This window comes from Carassius carassius, chromosome 23 (assembly GCF_963082965.1).
Source record: "Carassius carassius chromosome 23, fCarCar2.1, whole genome shotgun sequence".
In the NCBI taxonomy this organism is placed as follows: domain Eukaryota; kingdom Metazoa; phylum Chordata; class Actinopteri; order Cypriniformes; family Cyprinidae; genus Carassius; species Carassius carassius.
The window spans coordinates 22,444,806-22,468,430 of record NC_081777.1 but is presented as its reverse complement, the minus strand read 5'-3'; the positions used below and the strand labels follow the sequence as shown (position 1 = coordinate 22,468,430).

Sequence of the window (23,625 nt, the reverse complement as noted above, 5' to 3'; positions counted from 1 at the left end):
GGGAGGCTCTGGTAGTTCCGCAGAGACGTGGAGAGACTCTGGTAATTCCGTGGTGTTTAGACTGGATTCAGGAAGATCAATGGTGACTTGACTCTGCTCATGAAGATCATTAGTGACATGACTCTGCTCATGAAGATCAATGGTGACTTGCATTTGTTCATGAAGATCAATAGTGACTTGCCTTTGCCCATGAAGATAGTCGGTGACTTGACTTTGCCCATGAAGAACACTGGTGACTTGACTTTGCCCATGAAGATCACCGGTGGCTTGACTTGACTCCGGAGTGTCAACAGTGACTTGCCCTGACTCTGGAGTGTCAACGGTGACTTGACCTGACTCTGGAGTGTCAACGGTGACCTGACTCGACTCTGGAGGGTCAACGGGAACCTGACTCGACTCTGGAGGGTCAACAAGAACCTGACTCGACTCTGGAGGGTCAACTGTGGCTGTCATCTTGTGCAGAGGCACTGGACAAGTGGCCATCTTGTGCCATGACTCTGGACAAGTGGCCATCTTGGGCAGTGGTGCTGGGCCGGCGGCCATCTTGGGCAGTGGCGCTGGGCTATGGCCATCTTGGGCAGTGGCGCTGGGCTGGCGGCCAACTTGTGCTGTGGTGCTGGGCAGGTGGCCACCTTGTGCTGTGGCGCTGGGCTTGCGGCCATCTTATGCTGTGGCGCTGGGTTGGCGGCCATCTTGCGCCGTGGTGCTGGGCTGGCGGCCATCTTGCGCCGTGACACTGGACTGGCGACCACCTTGTGCTGTGGCGCTGGGCTGGCGACCACCTTGTGCTGTGGCGCTGGGCTGGCGGTCCTCCTGTTTGTAGACCCCGGTCTAGAATCGGCCATCCCACCGGGAGAGACAGGAGTGGCTGGGGTATCCCACGGAAGCCGATGTTGTAGGTAGAACACGAAATCACAGAAATTAAAAGCGTCCAACTGATCCATTTCCATACAAGGCATCGGGTCATCCAGACCGGTGTTGAAAATGTCTTTTAGGGCCGCATCATTATATCCCATACCATCCGCCAGGGTCCAGAACACTTGTGCAATAGCAACCACCTCATTGCCCTCTTGGCGGAGGGTGGTCAATTTGATGTATCTTGCCCTTTGTTCCACCATACTGGGTGGGGAACGGGTATGAAGTCCCACACTGCTGGATCTCGACATTGATGGAGTCCTTCTGTTACAATCGGAACCCAGGGAAGCACAGGAGACGAGAGATCCAAATGCAGTGTGGGTTTTAATGGGTAATCCAAATCAGAATCCAACAAGCAGGGGTCAAAACCAGAAATCAATCCAAAACAACCAAACAACAGGGAAGGAACAGGAACAGGAATAGGAACTGGAACAGGAATGAGAAACTCGGAAGACAAGGAAACTCGGAAGGCGAGGAAACTGGGTGACGGAAAGAAAGGACTCTATGAAAACAAACAGAAAAAGACAGGTTAATATAGGCAGGGTGATGACTATCAAGTGAAGACTCCTGAGTGCAATTAACAGGAGTGCAATTACTGTGATGAAGGGACAAGGCTTTGTGGGAATTGTAGTGCCTGCGGTGAGGTGCCTATGGGGAAGTGAGACCACTAGTGGAGGCCCAGGGAAACAGAGACCAGACAGCGTGACATTATTCTCCTTAGCCCAGGTAAGATGCTTCTGACGTTGTTATTGTTTCAGAAGTGGCTTGGTAGCCCTTCTCTGAAGATGTCTGAGCATAGTGACTCTTGATGCACTGACTCCAGCTTCAGTCCACTACTTGTGAAGCTCTCCCAAGTCTTTGAATCAGCTTTGCTTGAAAGAATTCTCAAGATTGCAGTCATCCCTGTTGCTTGTGCAACTTTTCCTACCCAGTTATTAAACTTTACATTTAACATGCTTTGATACAGCACTCTGTGGACAGCCACCCAATAATGACCTTCTGTGACTTACCCACTTTGTGATCGTCTTCTGGACCATTGCCAAGTCAGCAGTCAATTCCATTATTGTGGTTTCAAAGAACAAAAGATACCCAGAATTTATACTTTAGGAATGGTTAATTTAATGAAACTCAAATGTAAATATTCTAATATTTTGAGATACTGGATTTTTGACTTTCATGAGATGTAAGCTCTAATCATCAAAAATAAAACAAATAACTTTTGAAATGTTTTAATTTATATGTAATGAATCTAGAATATATTCACAAGAAAACCATAGTAAAACCATAGTAAAACTGTAGTTTTATACATTTTGTATATAAAAAATGAGACTTTCTATATATATAGAAAGTCTCATTTTTTATATACAAAATGTATAAAACTACAGTTTTACTATGGTTTTAACTCTAATAACTCTGACAAATGATCAATCTGGTGTCATTGCAGAAGCATTTTCGTTTGGGCCTGACTATTATAATTATTTCAGACACCCTGCTCTTTCTAACTTCCCTTAGCCATTAAAAAAAACAAAATTTCGATCAACCACTAATTGTTACATGTCATAATATGCCAACGTAACAAAAGTTAAGGTATTTCATTCCATTTTGTATTATTACTATTGCTCATGTCCATTAGCAATCATTGTGTGGGGAAATATCACCATGTAAATGGTTCAGGTTATGGAGGCAATCTCCTTCACATCTGATTCAAGGACAAAGTTATAGAGAGTATAGGCCCTATGGGACTCTCTAAGTTCGTTTGCAAACCCTGGTCCTGCACTGCTGGTTTAACAGGGCTTTGAAAATGGCTATGCAGCCCTCATCAGACAGAAAATGAGCAGAATTCTTTCTAGTTAATGGTGTGACTGCCAACAAAATGTGCCACTGACTCAAACATTCCATGCCATTCTAGGTGGTCTGATGAGGGTGGATTGCCGCTGTAACTACGTTCTCAGCTACAGCTCCTCAGCTTGTTAAATAAGTGTCTCAACTGACATAGCATAAGGTATTTTCTTGCCGTGTGTCCCCAGACAAAACATTTGCAGGATTTGAAAACAATAGGAAAGAAATCCACTGACAAAAGTTGACTTTTAGGAGGTGACATATGCAGTGCTAATCTAGAAAACGTGTGGGTGTTAATGTGCTGCAAGAGAATGTTTGTTTAGAAGGTTCAGAGATCAAAAGGTGTTGCAAAGCACCCGAGAGAGTACGACTACGGAAGGCCATCTTCAAAGTGCTTCAGGTTTCTTCATCAAGAAGACACCCAGAACACTTCTTAAACCCAGATGAATGATTTAATAAAGCAGTTTAAGTGGATGCTGGCTGGCCACCCAACTGACTGTGCAAAGCCATAAACATAAGAAGGAGTGGGATATCCATCAGCCCCTCGTGATATAGTCCTATAGCTATGTGGTTCCAAAGGACACACCATAGCCACCCAAATGGCAGGACTAGAGTTTCAGACATCAACAGTCAATGTAGTATGCCATTTTTGGCTTCTGTAAAGATAAGGTATTTGGAACATCATTGCCTGTCTTATGAGTTTCAGTCTGCTGCGGAGTGTGGAGTACAACATTTCGCATTGTTTTTTTTTTCACTTCTGTAAAAGCCTTTACAGTGTTACAGAGAAGTTTTTTAGTTTTAATGTTTGGATCTGAATCTGAGACTGGAGTTGAGTTTTATACAGCTGACATGAGAGCAGCTGAACAAACTGAGTAGAGCTTGAAGGCTGCTGTCGCTGATCTCCGCCTGCGCCTACCACAGAGTTTGATGATATCCACTGGGGTCTTCCAGAATCATTGCTTGTAATTCAGTGGTATTCAACATGTGCCGCGTTTCCATACAACTTCACAGGATTCTCCATTTGTTTAGATGTAGCAATTATGTTTGTTAGGCTAGAAATTGTGGAATTTATACACAGCCCACTTTTGGTAGTACTCCGGTTCACCATAGATATGTCATCTTGATATAATTATCTAAGAAATTATCTAAGAACTGAGAGGTACATCTGGCAAAAATAAGATGTCTGTACCTAAATTTTACTTTACCGTGCTGCACAAAAATCATATTTATGTGTTGGATATGTGCCTTGTGTTTGTGTCTACCTCAGTGTCTCTGTAATCTCCCTGTGGAGCTGAAGTAATGTCATTATATTTCACTGTGTGCTTGTGATTCGAATAACTAATAACCCAAACTTGAAATGTGTGATAAGACATCTCTATTTTTTGGGTTCTCATGTCTGACTGCTTTGAATGTTTTACAGGACAATCAAAACACCTTGCAAACTTGTTAAGTACAGTTTTATTATTGTTTTTATTGATGTTCTCATAATTATTTTGTAATATGGTTATGTAAAGACATAATTTTGCTATTTGAAATGGTTGCTATTTTAATTGAAACTCAAAAACATACAAAAATGTACTGTTTCCATTTTTTTTAATTCATAGATATAAACAAGAAAGATTTCAATAATATTTTGACAACTGAACTGGGAAATATGTAAAACATCCAGTGACCTTTCACTTGCATTTACACTGTATAAGTTTAACTGTAAGCTCCAAAAATCTGAAAAGTAAACATTTTTCTTCTTCTATTGTGTTATTTATTTATTTATTTATTTTTCAACTAATAACTTTCTAACAGGAAAACACCTAAAATATTAGAATATTTAATGCTGACAAAAGTGAAAGGCATTATATTGCATGTTGTTTGGTATAAGAACACATTTTGCAGTGTAGAAACCCCCCAACTGTCCAGCAGGTGATTCTTTTCAAATATGAGTCAGCAACACAGCTACAGTACATTACTGGCAGACAGAATATACATAAAAATGTAGCTCTGATTACAGTAATGTACCGTTTGCTGACAAGCACTAGTGGATATTCACTAGATTCTAAAACATCTGGACAATGTCTTGAATCTGGGTGATGTAAAAAAAGAAAAAAAAACAGAAAAATAAATTATGAAAAAATGGGTGTAGCCATTTGCTAAACATATTGGAATAGTGAAGGAATATTTGAATGCTGGTTTATTTGTCTCTCTGAACTAGAATCTAAGAAGTACAAAACCTTCTTATAGCTGTAACTGATTTTTTTGTGTAATAAAAAAAAATCATTTGATGTAAAAAAAAAAATTACATTTTAAAAGAAAAGAATACAATCTAGACAAATAATCTGTATTCAGCAGAGTACTCCATACAATTGGAAGAAAATCAGGTCTGGTATACATTGCCAGGAAATGCATGTTTATCTATTATGAGTCACAGGCTTGGTTGATATGATTGTGCAATATGATTGAAGTATGGAATTTGATACTTTTAAGACTATAATTACAGAATGACTAAATACTTTTGGTGGCATCATTGTCCTTGTCATTTCCACATTATCCAGTCAAAATAAAATAAATATAGACGCCTAAACATGAGATATGCATTGATTCAAATCTGAAATGTTTCTTATTGTATGTACCGTGACTCATTGTGAACCATGGGGGCTTTCCCATTACCACTGCAATGCATTGCCTTTCATCTGCCTAAAGAAGGTACAACTGTATGTTGTAGATTACTAAATGATAGTACTCAGAAAGCCCCATCACATTCAGTACATTGCAATAATTTTTGTATTTTTTTTCTGACTCAAGACACGTACAATACTGCACCCTAGTGGTCATACGTAAAGTTTCAATTTATTATAAATAAATCGTTTTACGTTAGAAAACGTTTAATAGAATGCGGTTTCGTTTAATTTAAGACGATTAATACCTGATTAACGCCTTTCCTTTGTGTAATATAAAAAATACATACGTTATAAAAATTATAATAAATTAATAAAAAAGTGTTATGGATTTATCACAGTGTTTGAGCTAATTATTGACATTTTAAGCACAGTCGTTTCATGCTACTGTTGACCAGTATTGATAAATCCAAACTAACGTTTCTTACACAAAAGAATAAAAAGTTAGGTTCCACCGAGATTTGAACTCGGATCGCTGGATTCAGAGTCCAGAGTGCTAACCATTACACCATGGAACCGCCCTACCAACAATGTGAAATCTACCCATTTTGATGACTAATTATGAGATATGTGGTCACTTTTGTTGTTAGTTTGTTTGTTCCTCCAAACCCCCATCACCAGGAAGTATGACCTAAACAGCCACATACAAGCCTAGATTGAAAATAACTCTCACGAACACAGTGGTACGCCACAAACCTCACTGCAGGAGCAGGACATATTTCATATCACTTCCTTTTTATGTTCCCCGTTAATGAAAGTAACTTTAGTGTTTTCTGCTCTACAAAAAAATATTTGTGACAACGCACATATTTTATATTAAAGTATATTAAGCTTTAAAATTAGCATTTCAAAACGATAGCACGAACACACGAACATGTTTATTAACATGTTTAGTAGAACGTGATAAATCAGCAAGACGTTATCACTGTCCTGTATTCAGAACAAACCACAATAAATACAAGATATTAACATATATGCTATCAACAAGGCACACAATATTTTACACACTATATAGCATACATTTGTACATTACAATAGTATCTCATCTTCAACTTAATGAAAGCTTTTTGTTAAAAAAAATACAGCCAAATGTAATTAAATGAATGTTATAACAAGGCTTTTATTTTGGCAGTCTGTAAAGGCTCTAACCCGGAAAACTTCGGGAGATGTTCGCTGGTTCGCCTGTTTGCTAACTTGCTAGCATGGCTACAGCCTAATCACAAATACACTGCAGTGCAGCTGCGGAGAGGACAGGGTCGAGACGGCACCACTTTTCCTTCACATTCTTCCATTGTTTGCGCTTTTGTTTTAACCGAGATGGGGACGCGAGATGACGAATATGACTACTTGTTTAAAGGTGAGTACAGAATACATTTGTCTCGAGTGTAAAGTTAAAGCGGCTCCGATAATCGTGGTTATTGTGGTTTTATATTAAACACTGAAGGCCAGCTAACCGGCTAGCTGATTTCCAACAGCCCAAACAAACTCCTACTCCTCGACTGAAAAAGTATAATTTTAGCGTTTGTTGGTTAATGTGAAGTATTCCTCAGTTAGAGCACACTGAGTTCATATGGGTGATGGCTGTCACATAAAACACAGTTTACCGTGGATCGGACCACACCTTGAAGCGGCTAGCTGAAGTTAGCCGAGACTGTCGCCGGGGGATTTTAACGGAGCAGGCGGAAATTGGAAACGGCCTGTTTTCCCCGTTTGTTTGTTCTTTCCTAGTATGGGTTTCTTTTTGTTTGGACGACAAAGGAGATATTTGGGACAGCTTAAACCACCATTCACTTTCATTATATCTTCTTCTGTACGGTTACAGTGAACGGTGATTGAGGTTGTCATTCCCTCTAACATCTCCTTTTGTGTTTTGTCGGCAAAAATAAAGTAATACGGATTTGGAAAAATGTCAGTAATGATGGACTTTACATGTTTTGGTTTAAATATTAATAATTGTTTGTGTTAGGTGATTGTTATTGTATTTTAAGTCGCTATAAGGTGTCAGGTGACGCGGCCTCTCTTTGTGAACGTATGTTATTTTTCCTTCATGAAAGCATATGAAACTTTTGTGACAAGTCCCTAAAACAAGTTGTTTTCTATTTTCTTTGTAGTGTATTGTTCTAGCAGCATTTTAGGTTGTCACCAGTTAGGAAATTACGTGCTGTGAAATCATGTGATTCGTAGTAAACTACCTCTCTAATCTAGTAGTTCCATCATGATCAGTGTATGCGTCTTAAAATAAGATTAGAACTTTTCTCTACATCCACAATCTGCAACACGTTTTTGTCACAGCAGTTACCAAAAATGGTAATCTGTCCAACAATGGCATTTTTTGCCACTTATTTAAATGCACTTCACTTTTAAATGTGGCATCTGGTTGTGACATAAGCACTCAGTTTCCTAATGTGAAGAGGTTTGTTCCTTTTATTTTATTTTAGACAGAAGTACCTTTGATTTATCACTCACACTCCCATTTAAAGGGATGGTTCATCCAAAAATGTAAATTCTATCATTTACTCACCCTCATGTCATTCAAAACCCATAAGACTTCGGTTTATCTTTGAAACACACATTAAAATATTTTAGAAAGAAACCTGAGAGATTTCTGTTCCTCCGTTAAAAGACCATGTAGGCTTAACTAAAACTGGGTTCAAAAACTCAGACATAGCAAACAAGTCTTCTGAAGAGACACAATTGGTTTATGTAATTTAGTTTTCTATTCATATCTAAATATTGATCAGTGCATGTATATAGAGTATATCAAATATGGTAAACATGGAACATGCTTGTTTCTGAACTGTTTGTTTTTTTATGGAATGGATACAAGGTTTCATTTAAAATGCCTTCAATTATGTTTTAAAGATGTGGACAATTCTTATGGGTTTACATGAGGGTAAGAAAATGACACAAAACATTTAGGTGAACTAACCCTTTAAAAAGAGGTCTGATGTCCTGATATGAAATCCTGATGCGTTTTATTTTGAAGTGGTCCTGATTGGAGACTCTGGTGTGGGGAAGAGTAACCTGTTGTCACGTTTCACCCGAAATGAATTCAACCTTGAGAGCAAAAGCACTATTGGAGTAGAGTTCGCTACACGTAGCATTCAGGTGGATGGAAAGACGGTGAAAGCTCAGATCTGGGACACAGCCGGACAGGAACGTTACCGGGCCATCACTTCAGCGTAAGACTCTTCAAAAATCAAAAATGTTATTCCTCATATTACAGATAACGGTTGATATTTCTGAAATTGTTGTTTTTTTCTGAATAAGTCTAAAGGCCCATTCACAGCAAGGACGATAAGTGTGACTTGTGAAGTTTTAATAAACATTCTAAGCCTAGAAGTCCACACCACAATCACAACAGTCACAATAACATGTAATGCAGAATCACATTCGGTAAAAAAAATTTCCCAGTTGAAGAACGTGATTGGTCAGAATACACCTGTCTTTAAAGAGCTCAAGCACTTAAAATGAGAGAACTGCTATGAATGACGATGATAAACAGAAAGTTATTGTAAGTTGGTGTGAATGCAATAACGGTATAGTTAACATTATAGTTATTTTTATAGATATTGTTTTGAGTGTGAAACGTTCTTAACTCAGTGTTCAAACTCAATATGAAAATCTTCAAGAAACACCTAAAAACTAATCTCTTCTGTCAGCATCTAACTGTCACCTCATAAAAAAAATCAATGCCTTCACTTTTTCTATTCTCTTAATACCCTTTATCTCTTAATACCTCTTAATACCTGTCCTAGCTTATACTTTTTTGAACAATGATTGAAACCTTGTATAAAGGGCACTTCTTGTGTTTATTGGCATCTTAAGATAGTTGATTGCTGTATTCCTCAACTGTAAATGTAGCTGTGGCTAAAAGGGTCTGGCAAATGAATAAATGTACATAGCACTCACATTAGCATAATCTGATGTATTTTTGAGTAAAAAGAAGTATGTGACATCAAAATTAAAACTGATTCAGAAGTTTTTACATGACATAACCGATTAGGAAGTCAAATATTTGTATTTTAATTGCAATAACCATTGAATTACTCAAATTAGAATCAAGAAGTGTGCATTTTCTGTGTACTCATTGAGGTTACTTTGATTTATTATCCATGCTGGTCTACAGGTATTACCGGGGAGCTGTTGGGGCCCTTCTAGTGTATGACATCGCCAAGCACCTGACCTATGAAAATGTGGAGCGCTGGCTTAAAGAGCTGAGAGACCACGCAGACACCAACATAGTCATCATGCTCGTGGGCAATAAAAGCGACTTGCGTCACCTTCGGGCCGTGCCCACCGACGAAGCACGTGCTTTTGCAGGTTAGATCCACAGTAAACTCTTACAAGTAGACCTTTAACTCCTGATAAATTACAGGAAGAGTGTATACCCAGGGCTTCTTTAGTATCTTTGTGTACTTTGTTAATTGTTACCATGTCCATTAATATATATCCCCTCATGTTTGCAGAGAAAAATGGTCTGTCCTTCCTAGAGACCTCAGCCTTGGATTCCACTAATGTAGAGACCGCTTTTCAGACCATCCTGACTGGTGAGTGTGCGTTGAAGAATGATAAACTTTTTTTTTTATTTTTTGTAATGAGTAATGCATGAAGAAGGTAATACACACTAAACAAGCTTGAGGAAGCGATTGTGTGTTTGTGTAAAAGGAAAAGAAAGATTGTAAATGATTGGCTGAAGGCCAGATCCTTATGAATGACTCATCAAAAGCCCTGCTTTGGTCGGTTGGGTTTTTCTAGCCTGACGTGACTGCAATAGAGAGTTTCGGTCGTCTTTTGCGCCTCTGTTTGGCTCCTGGCATCTGCAGAGGAGGACCAAATAATACATGTTTCAAAAGCATCGCAGTCCGTTGCAATGCAATAATTGCGTTCGTCCCTGACATCCAGTAATAACTGTAGGGTTTATAGGCTTTTATGGCAACACAAAGTCCGTATTCATTACCAGTTCCTGGATTGTTGGCTCCATACATCATCTTAGCATCAATATCTCTTTCTGTTCTGCAGAAATCTACCGGATCGTATCCCAAAAGCAGATGTCTGACCGCCGGGACAATGACATGTCACCAAGCAACAATGTGGTGTCCATCCAGGTGCAACCTACTGAGAATAAACCAAAGATGCAGTGCTGCCAGAGCATCTAGTGGCACCCGTCCCGTCCTGTCCCATACCCTCCCCCAACCACCCACATGCAACACCCCCCTCCTCCCCTCCCCTTCAAGACTGCTTTGGGTCTGAGATGCAGCTGCACAACTAGGCTTGAGCACAGAGGCTGGTTCCAAAAGCTGGAGTCTCAAAGGGTCACCACCTGCAGTCTGGACTAAGCTTGTTTTATTTTTTTGTTGTTGTTGTTGTTTTTTCCTTCCTGCCATGGTAGGCTTTTATATTGCAGAATTTTAATAATCATTTGTGCCCATCTTCACTGAAATGTCTTAATATATTTCATTCGCAAACGTGTGAGGTTCGCTTATGTCTTTAGTAGCAGCCCCCTTGTCATTGGGGTGGAGGGGAGAAACGTGCAGTATTGGAGGTTTTGCTATATTTAATGTTGTGATTGTAGAGAGATGATGTACCTGATAGATGTTAGATGACAATTAGGGCCCAAAGACCACAGTCTTCACCTTTTAGCCATCTCCCAAGTATAGTTTACATCGCATGTACAGTCCCTTCACGCACTTGGCACAGGAACATCGCGTCACGTCCTTGATTTCACCATCAGGCCAGTGGAAAAAGGCCTTAAGGTATATAGCTACCACGCTGTTTTCTCATCACCTTCACGTGCTTCAAGGTAGAATAGTGGTTTTATAGTGCCTTTTTTTCTGATGGAACGTCACACACGGACGCCTTCACGCATGTGCTTAAAACGCAGCACCTTTTTAGCTACCCGTGCATGTGCGAACTGTAATGTAGTCTTTTTCTTTTCGTATTCCAGGCCTTGTCTTCATATAGCAAAAGTTCAATTTGAACAAACAATAATTGATCATGCAAAAAGAGGGGAAAGTACTTTAGCAATTAGGCATAAGTTCTCTTTGAAACACTACCACAGATCTATTCCGTAAGAAACGAGGGAACGTAACATTATTTTCTCGTCACGACTTCGAACCCAGTGTACTTTTGCAGGTCCTTAAAGTCGGAACAGGAAAAACACGCAACAGTGAATGGCGGCAAGCTGATGGCCACATCACATCGAGAGCATTCTAGGGAATAGACTGAATACTTTTCTCTTTTCGTTTTTGCACTGAATGTAAAATCTCTCTCCCAGTTTGACTTAGCGCCACTACATACAGTTAATGATCTTAAGACCTGTAACTTGTATTTATTCTGTGGTAGTCTCTTGAATCGAGTTGTTAGCCTTTAAACTTCGTGGCGAAGTGGTGGGACTGTTAAATATTAAGACCGTGTGATAATTTATGAATGTATTATGTTTTAGCCTACAAAAAAGTTGTTGTCCTGAGTTCAGCAGATGGGGAAACTACCACAAGCTGTGATGCTCGTCTTCGCTTAATTGCTGTCTAATAAAACGTACTCAGTGTGACATAAAATATTAGTAAAGACTGAACTAATAATGCATGTTATATAACGGTCACTCACCACGGGTGACCTCGGAGCGGAGGAATGCTGTAGACCTCAGCATATTAGTCTGCAACAACTGTGAAGTCATTTATTTGCTGGAAATTTCACTTTGGTTATCGATCCCCTTGACTTTAATTACCCCAGCCCTTGGTGAAACAACATAGTTTGCTACGATCATTCTCCGCAGTATCAGAACACATTCCAGGTGGAATCGAAGGCCCGTAAAGGCTGCAATGTAATTAATGAATCAGACTGAACAGACATAAGTGCATGTGAGTCATTTTACGGTTTTCGTCTCCTGTATCTTATATAAGGTAAAACTCTAGGTCTTCTAAGCAGCACACTGAGGTAATATACAGTACTTATCGCCATCAAAAGGAAAAGACCTGGTGATTATACACACGTCAGGGTCTGCTTGCGCTCGTTTAGGACCCTGACTCTGATTGTATGACTGTTCTTTCGAGGCAGGGGTCTCTGGTGCTAACGGGGGCCAGTGCCAATGATGTGAGGGTACAGATGGCACAACTATGACCTGCCCATGCACTGCACATAGCTGGTGTGTCCTAGGAAGATTAGCCGGATATTACTTTTCTGACTGTCGGATCTTTCACGTATTGCCTCGAGAACTTTCTTTCTTTTTGTTCCTTTTTGTCTGCACTGTACTGTGATTTATTTTGTATTGTTATGATTATACTATTACTCTGTCCACCTGTAATTCCAATTTAAAAGAGCAAATAAACAATGTAGTTAATTCAAAGTTTGGCTTATGCTGGTTTTTGTGTGTTTGAAGTAAGTTTGCCCAAAAATGAAAATGTACCCTCAGGCCATCCAAGATGTAGATGAGTTTGTTTTATCTCTTCTAGCCAAAATCCATAACGTCAATAATCCATAATGACACTTCCTCCAGTGAAAAATCCATCCCCTGTTGTCTTCACATCAAAACCAACAAAATAATTTGTTTGGATCTGTTATGGTTGTAACCAGTGCTTAATCTGTGTCTTATTTCTCTCCTGATTCAGATGAGGGGACTGGAGAAAGCAATATTATAGATAAAACACTCATATTTTAGTTAAAAGCAACTGGGCTGACATTAAAAACGCCTCGATGGATTTGTTTCTTGAAAACACGCAGCTTTTCACTTCACAATACATTACTTGTGGAATACTGTGAAGGGTTTTATCAGCTGTTTGGACTCTCACTCTGACGGCACCCATTCACTGCAGAGGATCCATTGGTGAACAAGTGATTTAATGCTAAATTTCTCCAAATCTGTTTCATAAAGAAAAGCAATCATCTACATCTCGGATGGCCTGAGGGTGAGTACTTGAACTTTTCTTTAAATGCTCAGAGTTGTCATGTAAGAGTTTTTTTTTAAACCTCATTAACCACTGCTGCTATATTCTGTGTTACTTTATTCCTTTTTTTGTTCTATTTAATTTCAATTCCTTAAGGCATAAGCATTAAGTCATAATTTCTAAAGTTAGTAAAAATAGTTGGTTTATTCAAAAGGGAGCACTTGTATGTAACAAGATAATATTCAGTACAGATCTGGAAATAAATATTTTGATAATGGTTGACCAATGTTAAAAACATGTGTTTTCTAAATGAATTAGAAATAAAAATCTTAAGATTAAGTACTCTGATTGAAGTATGTGTACTGTCCATAGGACAAATTTTAAATTATGACTATATATACATATATATATATATTTTTTTTTTTTTACAAGAAAAAATCAAGCAGCAATTAACCCAAAAAATTAAACGAGTATTCTGGAAAAAAATCAAATCTTAAAAGTGCGAGAGCAGCCACTATTAACCTGTAGATCTGGTAGGATCGATGAAATGCATTTTTTTTTCTTTTATTTATGAACGATTGTCACTATGTTATTGCTATTATATGGGAATGCAGCCACTTTAGAACAAAAATCAAAGCAGCAAAGCTGTAGTCATCAAACAAACTGAAACACACAGAATGGGACACGTCTCCAAGTCTATTTATACTAAACTTTTCAGGACACGCATGAGGTCTCATCTTGTCATGGAATCTACTATGACATAAGAGCTAACATATAATGTCGACTTTATATATTAATACTGTGCACGAATAGCACAAGAACATGAAAATAAGTGGTCACTATGGTTATCATCATTTGTTCATGCTACTTTTTTCCCGTTTAAATATGTTTACCTTTTACACTACAAAGAAAAACATCACTTGCACAAACGAGGCATAAATAAACATCATAAATACAGAACCACAAATTAAAAGCCCTTCAAGGCCTGCTAACAGATGTTTTAAAAAATGTAAATATACAAAGAAGAAAAACTAAACATGATAGCTTAGTCCCACGTTCATAAAACATACACACCCAAATAAATGACAGCAACAGTCATAAACTCTTATGTACAGTAGAAAGCACCAGGATGTTACACAAATGAGCAGTGCAGCTCATGTTGACCCAGGCTCTCCTCATAAACCTTTATAAATTTTTCTGAGTAGGTTTAGAAGTGGTCGATAAATGATCGGTTCTCGCTCTTCTCACACACTGTTTTGGTAACCATCTTTACACAATAAGAAGTCTTATTATTTCTTAATGAAACCATGCTTTGTCGCCAATGCCCAGACTTTTTTGGGGGGCAAAAAAAAAGAGGATTGTTCCTTCATCGTCACCCCTTGTTCTCGTTTTCAAGATCGATGCCAGCTTCTAATGAAAAGTTCTGGATCAATGAGTCGCATTGATTATCTGTTCCAGTATGTGGAGCTCTATGTTTTTAAGATTCAACATATCATATGTTTCCATTAAATATTCCATCAAAAATTTCCATCAAACGCTCCTTTATTCCCTCTAAGTGTCTTTTCATAGACCTATAAACAAAGAATGCTTTTTTACACCTGATTTTATATGCACAGCTTGTTTTAAAACGCCTCTGAGAGGGATGATGAATAATCGCTGGTGTCCAAATCTGTTCTTGTTTTGATGTACTATTCATTTCCCACAAACCTCAGAGAAGAATCTGCTCTTCTCCTGTGTCATGTCCAGTATGTCATGCATCTGTACTTGAATGATTGTTGAAGAGAAAGAGAGATTTTAAAAAACGAGGTCCTTGCGTCTGTGTTTTTGGGCTGGGCAGGACTGGGCTCTACAGCAGGGAGCTCGGGGGGCTCTCTGGAGGGGGTGGGGTGTGTGTTGGGCTGTGGCGCATTGGCAGGATGTCGTAGTGGCTGGGAATGTGGCTGTTCCGTGGGAGGTCATAAGGACTCTGCGAGAATCCGGTCGCCAGGCCGTTGGGTCCCTGAAGAACACTCACTGTCGGTTCTGAGGAAGAAGGGTGGTAAGGGGTGAGTGGCTCGATTTCTCAAACTCTCTCTGAATCTTTCAATCAAACTGTAGCTCTGTCTATGGGATGCAGTAGATTATATTCTAAAGATATTGCAATATGGCAACCTTATAGTACAACTGAAAATGGTCAAATGTTTCCTTTAAATAACTTTTTTTTTTAAAATACATTGATAATAAATTGACACGTTTGAAAACTAAAATTGAGTGGTCTCATACATAAATAATGCTTAAAAACATTAAGCATAAATATAATTATGGATAAACACATTTTACAAAAACTTTACAAAAGCTATTTTATTTTAATAAAGTATATAGTTTAATATATGCTATTTTATATAGATACCAGTGTTTTTATTGTTAACAAAAACAAGCTTAAAATAATTTTTGGTAATTGAAATAAAGCTGAAATATGTAAATATTAGATGAAACAAATGAAAATTAGACATGTTTTCTAATAAGTGAAAATTATAAAATTACTAAAACTGAAATAGAAAATTAAAGCTATTTAGAAATAAATAAAATCAATCTACCAGAATCATAAATAAAAAAATAAATAATAATAAAATAAAACTGACAAAATGACATAAAAATAAAAGCTAATTCTAAATATTAATAAATAATAAAATAATATATAAAAAATACTAAAATAACACTGAAATATATATATATATATATATATATATATATATATATATATATATATATATATATATATATCGTAAAAACAGATATATTAATATATTTATGTATGCATTTATGCTGTGTTTGGCATATGGCAACATTTAAACTTCCTTTTTTATTACACTTCAAAATGAATATTTTATAATAATATAACATCTTACTAAAATATATTCATATAATAATGTATTCTATTTATAAATAAAATAAAAAGTATAAACCTACACCTTTATATTGAAGTACAAATTACATAAAAAAATTTCCGTGCAACTTCACAGCTCAGAATAATAGGATTATTTATTTAAGAATTTATTTATTATTTTTTAATTTATAAGCTTAATGAATGAAATATGGCAACAGATATTTTCTTTAACTATTTTGGACAAAGTTGATCTGTCAACAATACAAAGTCCCTGTCTTTCCTATAGGAATTACAATGCAATTTTTTTTCTCATTAGTTAGACTGTAAAGGACAGTGTTTTCATATGGTAGCATTGTACTTACAACAAAGTCGTGCTTAAAGAGACAAAAATGAGAGAACTGTAGCCTTTCTATAAGTAGTAAGTCCCCATCTGCATTCATGAGACTCACCCGCGTCATAGACGTTCCTGCTGGCACTGGTCAGGGTCGTGCTTGTGCTGGAGCAGAAGCTCAGGTCTCTGTGAGCAGGTGACTTCATCTCCACGTAGCTGCTTTCAGTGTGCTTGCAGGCCAGGCTGGGTGGATCTCGGATGGTGGCGTACGGGTTCTCACTATTTAGGGAGCATGAGCTGGAGCTACACATGGAGGCCTTTATGTAATCTACACACATTACAGAAACGATATTACTCACATATTCATTTCGTATCATCCTCTGGGATAGACAAAATGTAATAAATGTTAGTATTTGTACAAAGAACTATAGGAAAATGAAGTTACGTTCAAGACGGTCTCTAGTCAAAGATGCAAAATAAACACTTTTCCATGATATACTGTTTATAAACTGCATCCCATGGTAGAGTTTCACTGTGAAATCCTGTTAGACAGCACTGGAAAATCTTGTTACAGCAGCTAAGATCTAATGTAGCTGAAGAAGAGTTTGTGTATAAGATTTGCAGGACATACACCATCCGGAAACAGAGGAACAGATTAAGTTGTCCTCTGACACAACTGACTATTTATAAATCGCTTCGACAGTTGAAAATGTAATGTGTTTGTGAATTATACACATGCACATCCAGGTCAGCATGAGCTCTATATTGTATCACTTCACTGACTCCAATAATCTTCGAAAGTAATTCTTAATTTACTGAGAGAATGCAATGGACCATAACAAAAAGGTGAAAGGACCTCTTGTGTATAGTTTGGTATATTCTTAATACAAGAGCAAATGTCCATCAGAGTTATTACCTTTGGCCATTCGAGTGGTTTTGTTGTCCCTCAGTGTAAGTGTGTCTCCTCGTGATACTCCTAATGAGGCAAGTGAACACACATTCTGAGTAATTCATGATTCAACAACTGTGTAAATAGCCGATGATAAGCATCAGTAATGGGAAATCTCCACAGAAATGACAAAGTGATGGGCACAGATCAGCTGCACTATCAATCAAATAGCATGCTGCATAATATTCCAATATATACAGTTTATAGTCTCTTGTGCTCACAGAGGCTTTGTGTTTGATCAAGAATACAGTAAAATAGTTATACTGTGAAATATTATCACAATTAAAAAAAATATATATTTTAATTTATTTTAAAAAGTAATTTATGCCTATGATGGCAAAGCTATTACTACAGTCTTCGGTGTTACACGATCGTACAGAAATCATACTGATATATATGAAGAGTTCATTTGCAAAAACAGATTTTAACAGTTTTCAAAAATCATGTTTTTTCACTGTGCATTCCAATTTGATTGACTGACTTAAGGATATACACACACACACACATACACACACACACACACACACACATACATATATATACATTTTTATTAATATATATATATATATATATATATATATATATATATATATATATATATATATATATATTAATATATATATATATATATATATATATATATATATATATATATATATATATATATATATATATATATATATATATATATATACATAGTACAATTTCTAGCACAAATGCCAATATTTCCTCATGTTGTCTCCAACCAATATTAGATTCTACTATAAACACCTTTGTAGACTACACTTTACTGTTGGAGTTTTGGCTTAATGGTATTTCTAAAGCACCAACAAAATATCGCTAACAGAAAAAGCAAGATAAAGAAACAACACAGGAACACCTGCACATATACATATAAAACCAAAGTCAAGCTCTTAGCTCTTACCCAGCTTTGTCTGTAATAAGTACTATGAGTTAACCTTTAACCAAATCATATCTCTAAATCCCGTTTCTCAGCTGACCACCCAGAGAAACTGACATGCCTTTAGGGTGACGTCAAGATCCACACAGGAAAATGCTCAAACAAAACACCCACCCCACACTGATAAAGCCAGTGCAATATTAATTTGGATTTTTTCGGTGAATAGTCTCCATGGCGACATGACAGCAGTGGAATCTCAGTGTATGCACACTGTTCAGTTGAGTTTTTCCTCTCTACAAATGTGACGTAGTTTAGTCTGTTTAAAGAAGAAGGACAATTTGTACTTTCACTTGATTTGACTTGAATCAAAACTGTTCTCATTTACTCACATAAATTCCTTGTCTTACAGTAAACGATTCATCAAGAAGACAATGTCACTGTAATCTCCATTAAAATTGAACAATTCCTATAAAAGGATTGAAATCACTGTCCCACTTTGTACTTGTGGTCCCTGGCCCTATTGCACTACCTCTTGTAACAGAACATGATTGAAATACCCAACCTCCAACCAGAGTCTCTGAGGCCTCGTCTTATCAGCAGACCTGCAGGTAGACATAATGGGGTGAGGTGGCTTGGGATGGGAAGTCAGAGAGGTAATGAACTCTCTCCCCCCTAGTCTGAGTGACCTTGGATAATATAGGCAAAGACTGACCTACCAGCATGTGTGTGTTCCACCTTATTAAAAACGCAGCAGTCGGACATCTTGCTCTGGTGCCAGAAGCACAGCCTACTGTTCGTTACAACCCCAGGAATGAGCAAGTAGTTTAATTCTCTGGTGCTTCAATGGAAAATACGTCTTATTTGTTTTGCGGAATAGGCTGAGCAGAGAAAATAACGATATATCTGATCCATTTCAAATTGCATGAGTACTTTTCAGGCTTCGTTTGACGGGAACAGATAGAAGATGGTTTGAATAAGGGGTGAGATAAGAAATTAAGTGAGGACACTGACCCAGGTCATTGAGATTGCAGTACGCTCTCCATTCTGAACTGTTCCTGTCTCCTTTCTAAAAGGGAAAAAAAGATAAAAAACATCAAAGACAATGAAAGCTCATTGCCCTGAATGCCTTGATGAAACAGTAATGCAGGGATTTGTGACCTTTTTTGGTCTGCGACCTATTGTTTATGTTCTGAAGTTGAAACTATTTGAATTAAGATGTATCTTACAAGCATGATCATCTAATTACAGAACAACAACACATTTTGAAAATGTGTTGCAATTCGAAAGAAGAGTTTTCTTTTTCAGTTTATTTTAAAACCGCACTTTTCCAGTCTTCAGTTTTACACGATCCTTGAGAAATCATTCTAATATGATAATTTGGTGCTAAAGAAATATCTTTTATAATTATCAATGCTGAAAACAACTGTGCTTCTTAATATCTTTCTGGAAACCTCGCAAATTTTTTGAGCATTCTTTAATGAACAGAACAGAATTTATTTGAAACAGAAATCTTTGTAGCATTATAGATGTCTTCAACTGTCCTTTTTGGTTAATTTAATGCATCCTTGTTGAAGAAAAGTATTAATTTCTTAAAAAAAGGATCATGTTGTCGCATGTTTTTACGTAATATTCTTAGCACAAGAGCAGCTACTATAGCCATACAAATGATGCTTGAAAAAAATATTATCTATCTGTCGAACCATCGTGGAGTTGTGTCCTCAAAGATGTGAACCTCGCTGTAATGCAAATGTGTCTATGTCCTCACCTTAAGAGCAAGAGTGCCGTCCAGGTTGTTCGTGGTGGACGAGATGTTGCACTGTGCCACAGTGTGGTAGCTGGGATTGGAGAAGCACTGACCACCACTGCTGCTCTGAGATGTTTCTAAGGGAGAGAGCAAGGCAAAAATATTCACAACTTCTACCACCATGTTCAAGTTTACTAAACTCCTGTCTAATAATGCATGACCTTCTGTTCCTGCAATAAGTTTAATGGACCGAAGTTCATGACACTTAATGGAATTGGTCAAGCCATTTATAGCCACATCATCAAAACTAGCCCATGCAGATGGGATAAAAAAGTGATCATAAATATGCAGTATTTTCACATTATTGAATACTTAAGTGAAGGTTATCAGCACTGTGATAACAATAATACAGTGCTGATGCTGTTAGTTTTACTTCCAGTTACTGATCAGACAAAAATGCCACTACACACCTTTCAAAAATATGTACTATATAAGTCACAAAGCATTCATGGAGCATCTGAAGTTGTTCATAGCTTATTCAATATTTGATGATTAGTCTCAAAGGAGGTTCTCACCAGAGAGGGAGTAGTCAGTGTTGGTGACACGCAGGGCTGGGGTGTACGAGACACTGGGCATTTCCTGGCCTTTGTCTCTCTGTCTCTGCCTGAACCAAACAAACAAGCTGAGCATGGCCATGATGATCAGCAGCAGGAAGATGATGCCCATCACAGCGCCTGCCGACTGCCGCTCTGAACCCAGAGAAGGACTGATCTTAGTGTAGGGGTTCAGCTCCTCCATCACTAGAGCCGCTAGGACACAGAATATGATTATAGATCAGGTACAATAGAATTATTTTGTGTGGTTGCCAGGGCATTATATTGAAGTTGCTAAGAGTCCGAGTGTTTGTTAGTGTATTGCTATGCAGTTGTTAATGTGTTTCTATGCAGTTGCAAAAGGTCTGAGTGTTTGTTAGTGTGCTGTTATGTGGCTGTACAAATTCTGAGTTGTTGTAAATGTGTTGGTATGTAGTTACTAAGTGTCTGAATACTCATTTAAGGTTTCTATGTGCTTGCTACAGTGTTCTAGTGGTTGCTAGCACCTATCTATGCATTTACTTAGAGGCCCAACTCTAAAACTAGGGATGCATCTATCCGATACTCTGGATCGGTATCGGCTCCGATCCAGGCATTTTCTACGGATCGTGTATCGGACAGAAGAGACCCATCCAAATCTGATATTGTGCGCATACTATTCTGTGTTCTTTTTGAGCCACACGGAAGGCACAAAAATTATAAAGTACCAAAACGTTTTCAAGAACATATTTCAAGTGTTCTGAAGCTGTTCCATAGTTCAATGTGAGGTACAGATTAATATTGAAGTCATTAAATTCAGTTCTTTCTACTGCGCTGTCTGTCATCCTCCGTTCAGCAATCAAACTGCTTGTTGCCTCGGTTACTACAGTCAAAACCATGAAACTCTCTTCAAGAGTGTACAGTAACTGAGGTTTAAACTGTTCAAAGAAAAGGTTCATTAAATTTACGCAAACATTTAATACACTACGCATCAATATCTCTTCCCTTTGTACAAGTGATGTCTGGTTCGCGAACGAATCGTTTGATTTATTTTCTGTTAAAAATCAAAGATTATTAATAGTCTTTCTTTTTCTGTCCTATCTATGATATGTTGCTGCCTTTATTACTGTGCTATAGATTTAAAAGAAACTTCTTTTAGATTTCTATATAAATGTATATACTTGTTTTTTCAATAATGTATTTTACAACAATACAAAGAGCAATGTGTAACATTTTACCAGATTTGAGACTTATTCACTTTTATTTGTAAATAAAATATTTCAATAGATTTGATCAAATTATTGTGCTCCCATTATTTTTCTAGAATCTAGAGTATCTTTTGCTGCCGAATTATCTACCAACCAAGTTTATAATAATATTTTTGTAATCGTTTATGATTATATATTTTTTCATTTGTTATCTTTCATTAAAATGATTGTGATTAACACAAAAGAATGATGATCAGGTCAACACAAAGAAATATAGAATAAAAAAAAACTGTGCTGGTATCGGATTGGATCGGTATCGGCACATTCTCAGAATTTTCGGTATCGGATCGGTTCTGAAAAAAATGGTATCGTTGCATTCCTATCTAAAACAATTCTTTTATTTTTGTTCCGTATAAACCTATTATTTTTCCAAAGTGTTTTTTCTTCACCGTAGATGAAAAAGAAAGTGTTACCCTGGTCACAGCGGATTCCTTTGTATCCCGGGCTGCAGTAGCACGTTCCAGTCACATAGTCGCAGGTGGCGTTGTTCATACATTCACACAGCTGCTGACAGCCATAGCCAAACGTCCCAGGAGGACACTCTGTATAAAAACACATGCACCAACACAATTAGCCAAACACCCCGGGCCAACCGCGTGTAAAACAAACTCTCAGACACATGTTGTGATCGACTGCCTGGGATGGTGGATGACGAGCACAGTCACACACACACACAGATCAACAATCACCACCATCATCAGGGCTGCTAAACGTCTCTTTCGAATTGACATTCTCACAACCCCTTAACACAAGAACACACACTCTTAAAGAGACTACAACACTCACTCTGTTCACAGTTGGTCCCAATAAAGCCAGTCCGACAGGCACACTGGCCAGTGATATGATCACAGTCAGCTCCATTTTGACAGCGGCACACCTCTGCACAGTCTCGCCCATAAAACCCTGAGGGACAGCCTGAAGGAAAGAGATATCCTGCTACATCACATTTACCTACAACACACAGTTGGTGTACGCTGATGGTGCCAGCAACAAGGAACCCAGAGTGAAAGAGAAGCCTTGACATTCGAATTCCACAAATGACCAAATTTTTTTATTATATCTTAACTGAGTTATATTAGCATGGAAGTGTTTCCCTATTCACGACGGCCTCGTACACTAATAGCGATTCGTAGACAAACACACGTACAGTACTTTAACACACAAACACGCAAAGACAGTCTGGCCACTAAAGATAACAAGCCTACTGGAGCAAACATTGCAGCATAACACAAACTGATTTCATCACTCCTCAAGAAAGAGTTTATATCACTGCTGACATAAAAAAAAAGTTTCAAACAGAGTGGCAGCAGAGGAGGGATCAAGAAATGATTGACATAATGAATGAAAGATGGATTCGTTTTTTTGCAGGCGTGATGTTGATGGTTTTTGATTTCAGCCTTGAGCAAGGTCATATAATGAGTTAAATGACTGACGTGAAAAAACGTGCATTTATTATTAAGGACCACTCAGTGGCATCATAACATCATGAGATTTCATAACTCCCTGGTGTAGTTCTGAAATACTGCCAACAGATGTCACTGTGTCACTTTATGTTCATTACGTGTGCGGGAGAGAGTGCTTGCATGTGTATAATAGTGGCTTGTTTGTACATTTAAAAACTGTGAATGTGTGTGTACTTGTGTGTGAGAGAGACTCACGCTGCGTGCAGTAGAGGCCGGTCCAGCCCA

The 23,625-nt window shown here is 37.8% G+C and overlaps 2 protein-coding genes and 1 non-coding gene across 3 annotated transcripts in view; 1 reads left to right on the top strand and 2 right to left on the bottom strand.

Moving 5' to 3' along the window:
• Positions 1-5,869: 5,869 nt before the first annotated feature.
• trnaq-cug (transfer RNA glutamine (anticodon CUG)) lies at positions 5,870-5,941 on the bottom strand. Its single transcript has one exon. It is a non-coding gene; the product is annotated as a tRNA-Gln (tRNA).
• A 654-nt stretch (positions 5,942-6,595) lies between these two features.
• Positions 6,596-12,768, top strand: LOC132101527 (ras-related protein Rab-11A-like). Its single transcript, XM_059506559.1, has 5 exons — positions 6,596-6,780; positions 8,410-8,605; positions 9,553-9,746; positions 9,893-9,973; positions 10,446-12,768. The coding sequence occupies exons 1-5, from the start codon at positions 6,741-6,743 to the stop codon at positions 10,580-10,582; spliced, it is 648 nt and encodes a 215-aa protein (XP_059362542.1). The 5' UTR covers positions 6,596-6,740; the 3' UTR covers positions 10,583-12,768.
• A 1,220-nt stretch (positions 12,769-13,988) lies between these two features.
• LOC132101526 (multiple epidermal growth factor-like domains protein 11) overlaps positions 13,989-23,625 on the bottom strand; it is a 106,404-nt gene continuing 96,767 nt past the window's right edge. Inside the window, exons 18-26 of the mRNA XM_059506558.1 lie at positions 23,596-23,625; positions 22,724-22,852; positions 22,351-22,479; positions 20,673-20,906; positions 20,119-20,234; positions 19,365-19,419; positions 17,420-17,479; positions 16,622-16,831; positions 13,989-15,328 (exon numbers count right to left, since the gene is read on the bottom strand). The exon at positions 23,596-23,625 is cut by the window's right edge and continues 99 nt beyond it. Of these exons, the coding sequence (XP_059362541.1) occupies positions 15,153-15,328; positions 16,622-16,831; positions 17,420-17,479; positions 19,365-19,419; positions 20,119-20,234; positions 20,673-20,906; positions 22,351-22,479; positions 22,724-22,852; positions 23,596-23,625 (1,139 nt within the window). The 3' untranslated portion in view covers positions 13,989-15,152. The remainder of the gene's footprint in view (positions 15,329-16,621; positions 16,832-17,419; positions 17,480-19,364; positions 19,420-20,118; positions 20,235-20,672; positions 20,907-22,350; positions 22,480-22,723; positions 22,853-23,595) is intronic.

Excerpts from the sequence above, each read along its gene's own strand:
- LOC132101527 (XM_059506559.1), top strand. The coding sequence starts at position 6,741 with ATGGGGACGCGAGATGACGAATATGACTACTTGTTTAAAG. Across the intron at positions 8,606-9,552 it reads TACCGGGCCATCACTTCAGC|GTATTACCGGGGAGCTGTTG; the intron begins GTAAGACTCTTC and ends GCTGGTCTACAG. Across the intron at positions 9,974-10,445 it reads TTTTCAGACCATCCTGACTG|AAATCTACCGGATCGTATCC; the intron begins GTGAGTGTGCGT and ends TCTGTTCTGCAG.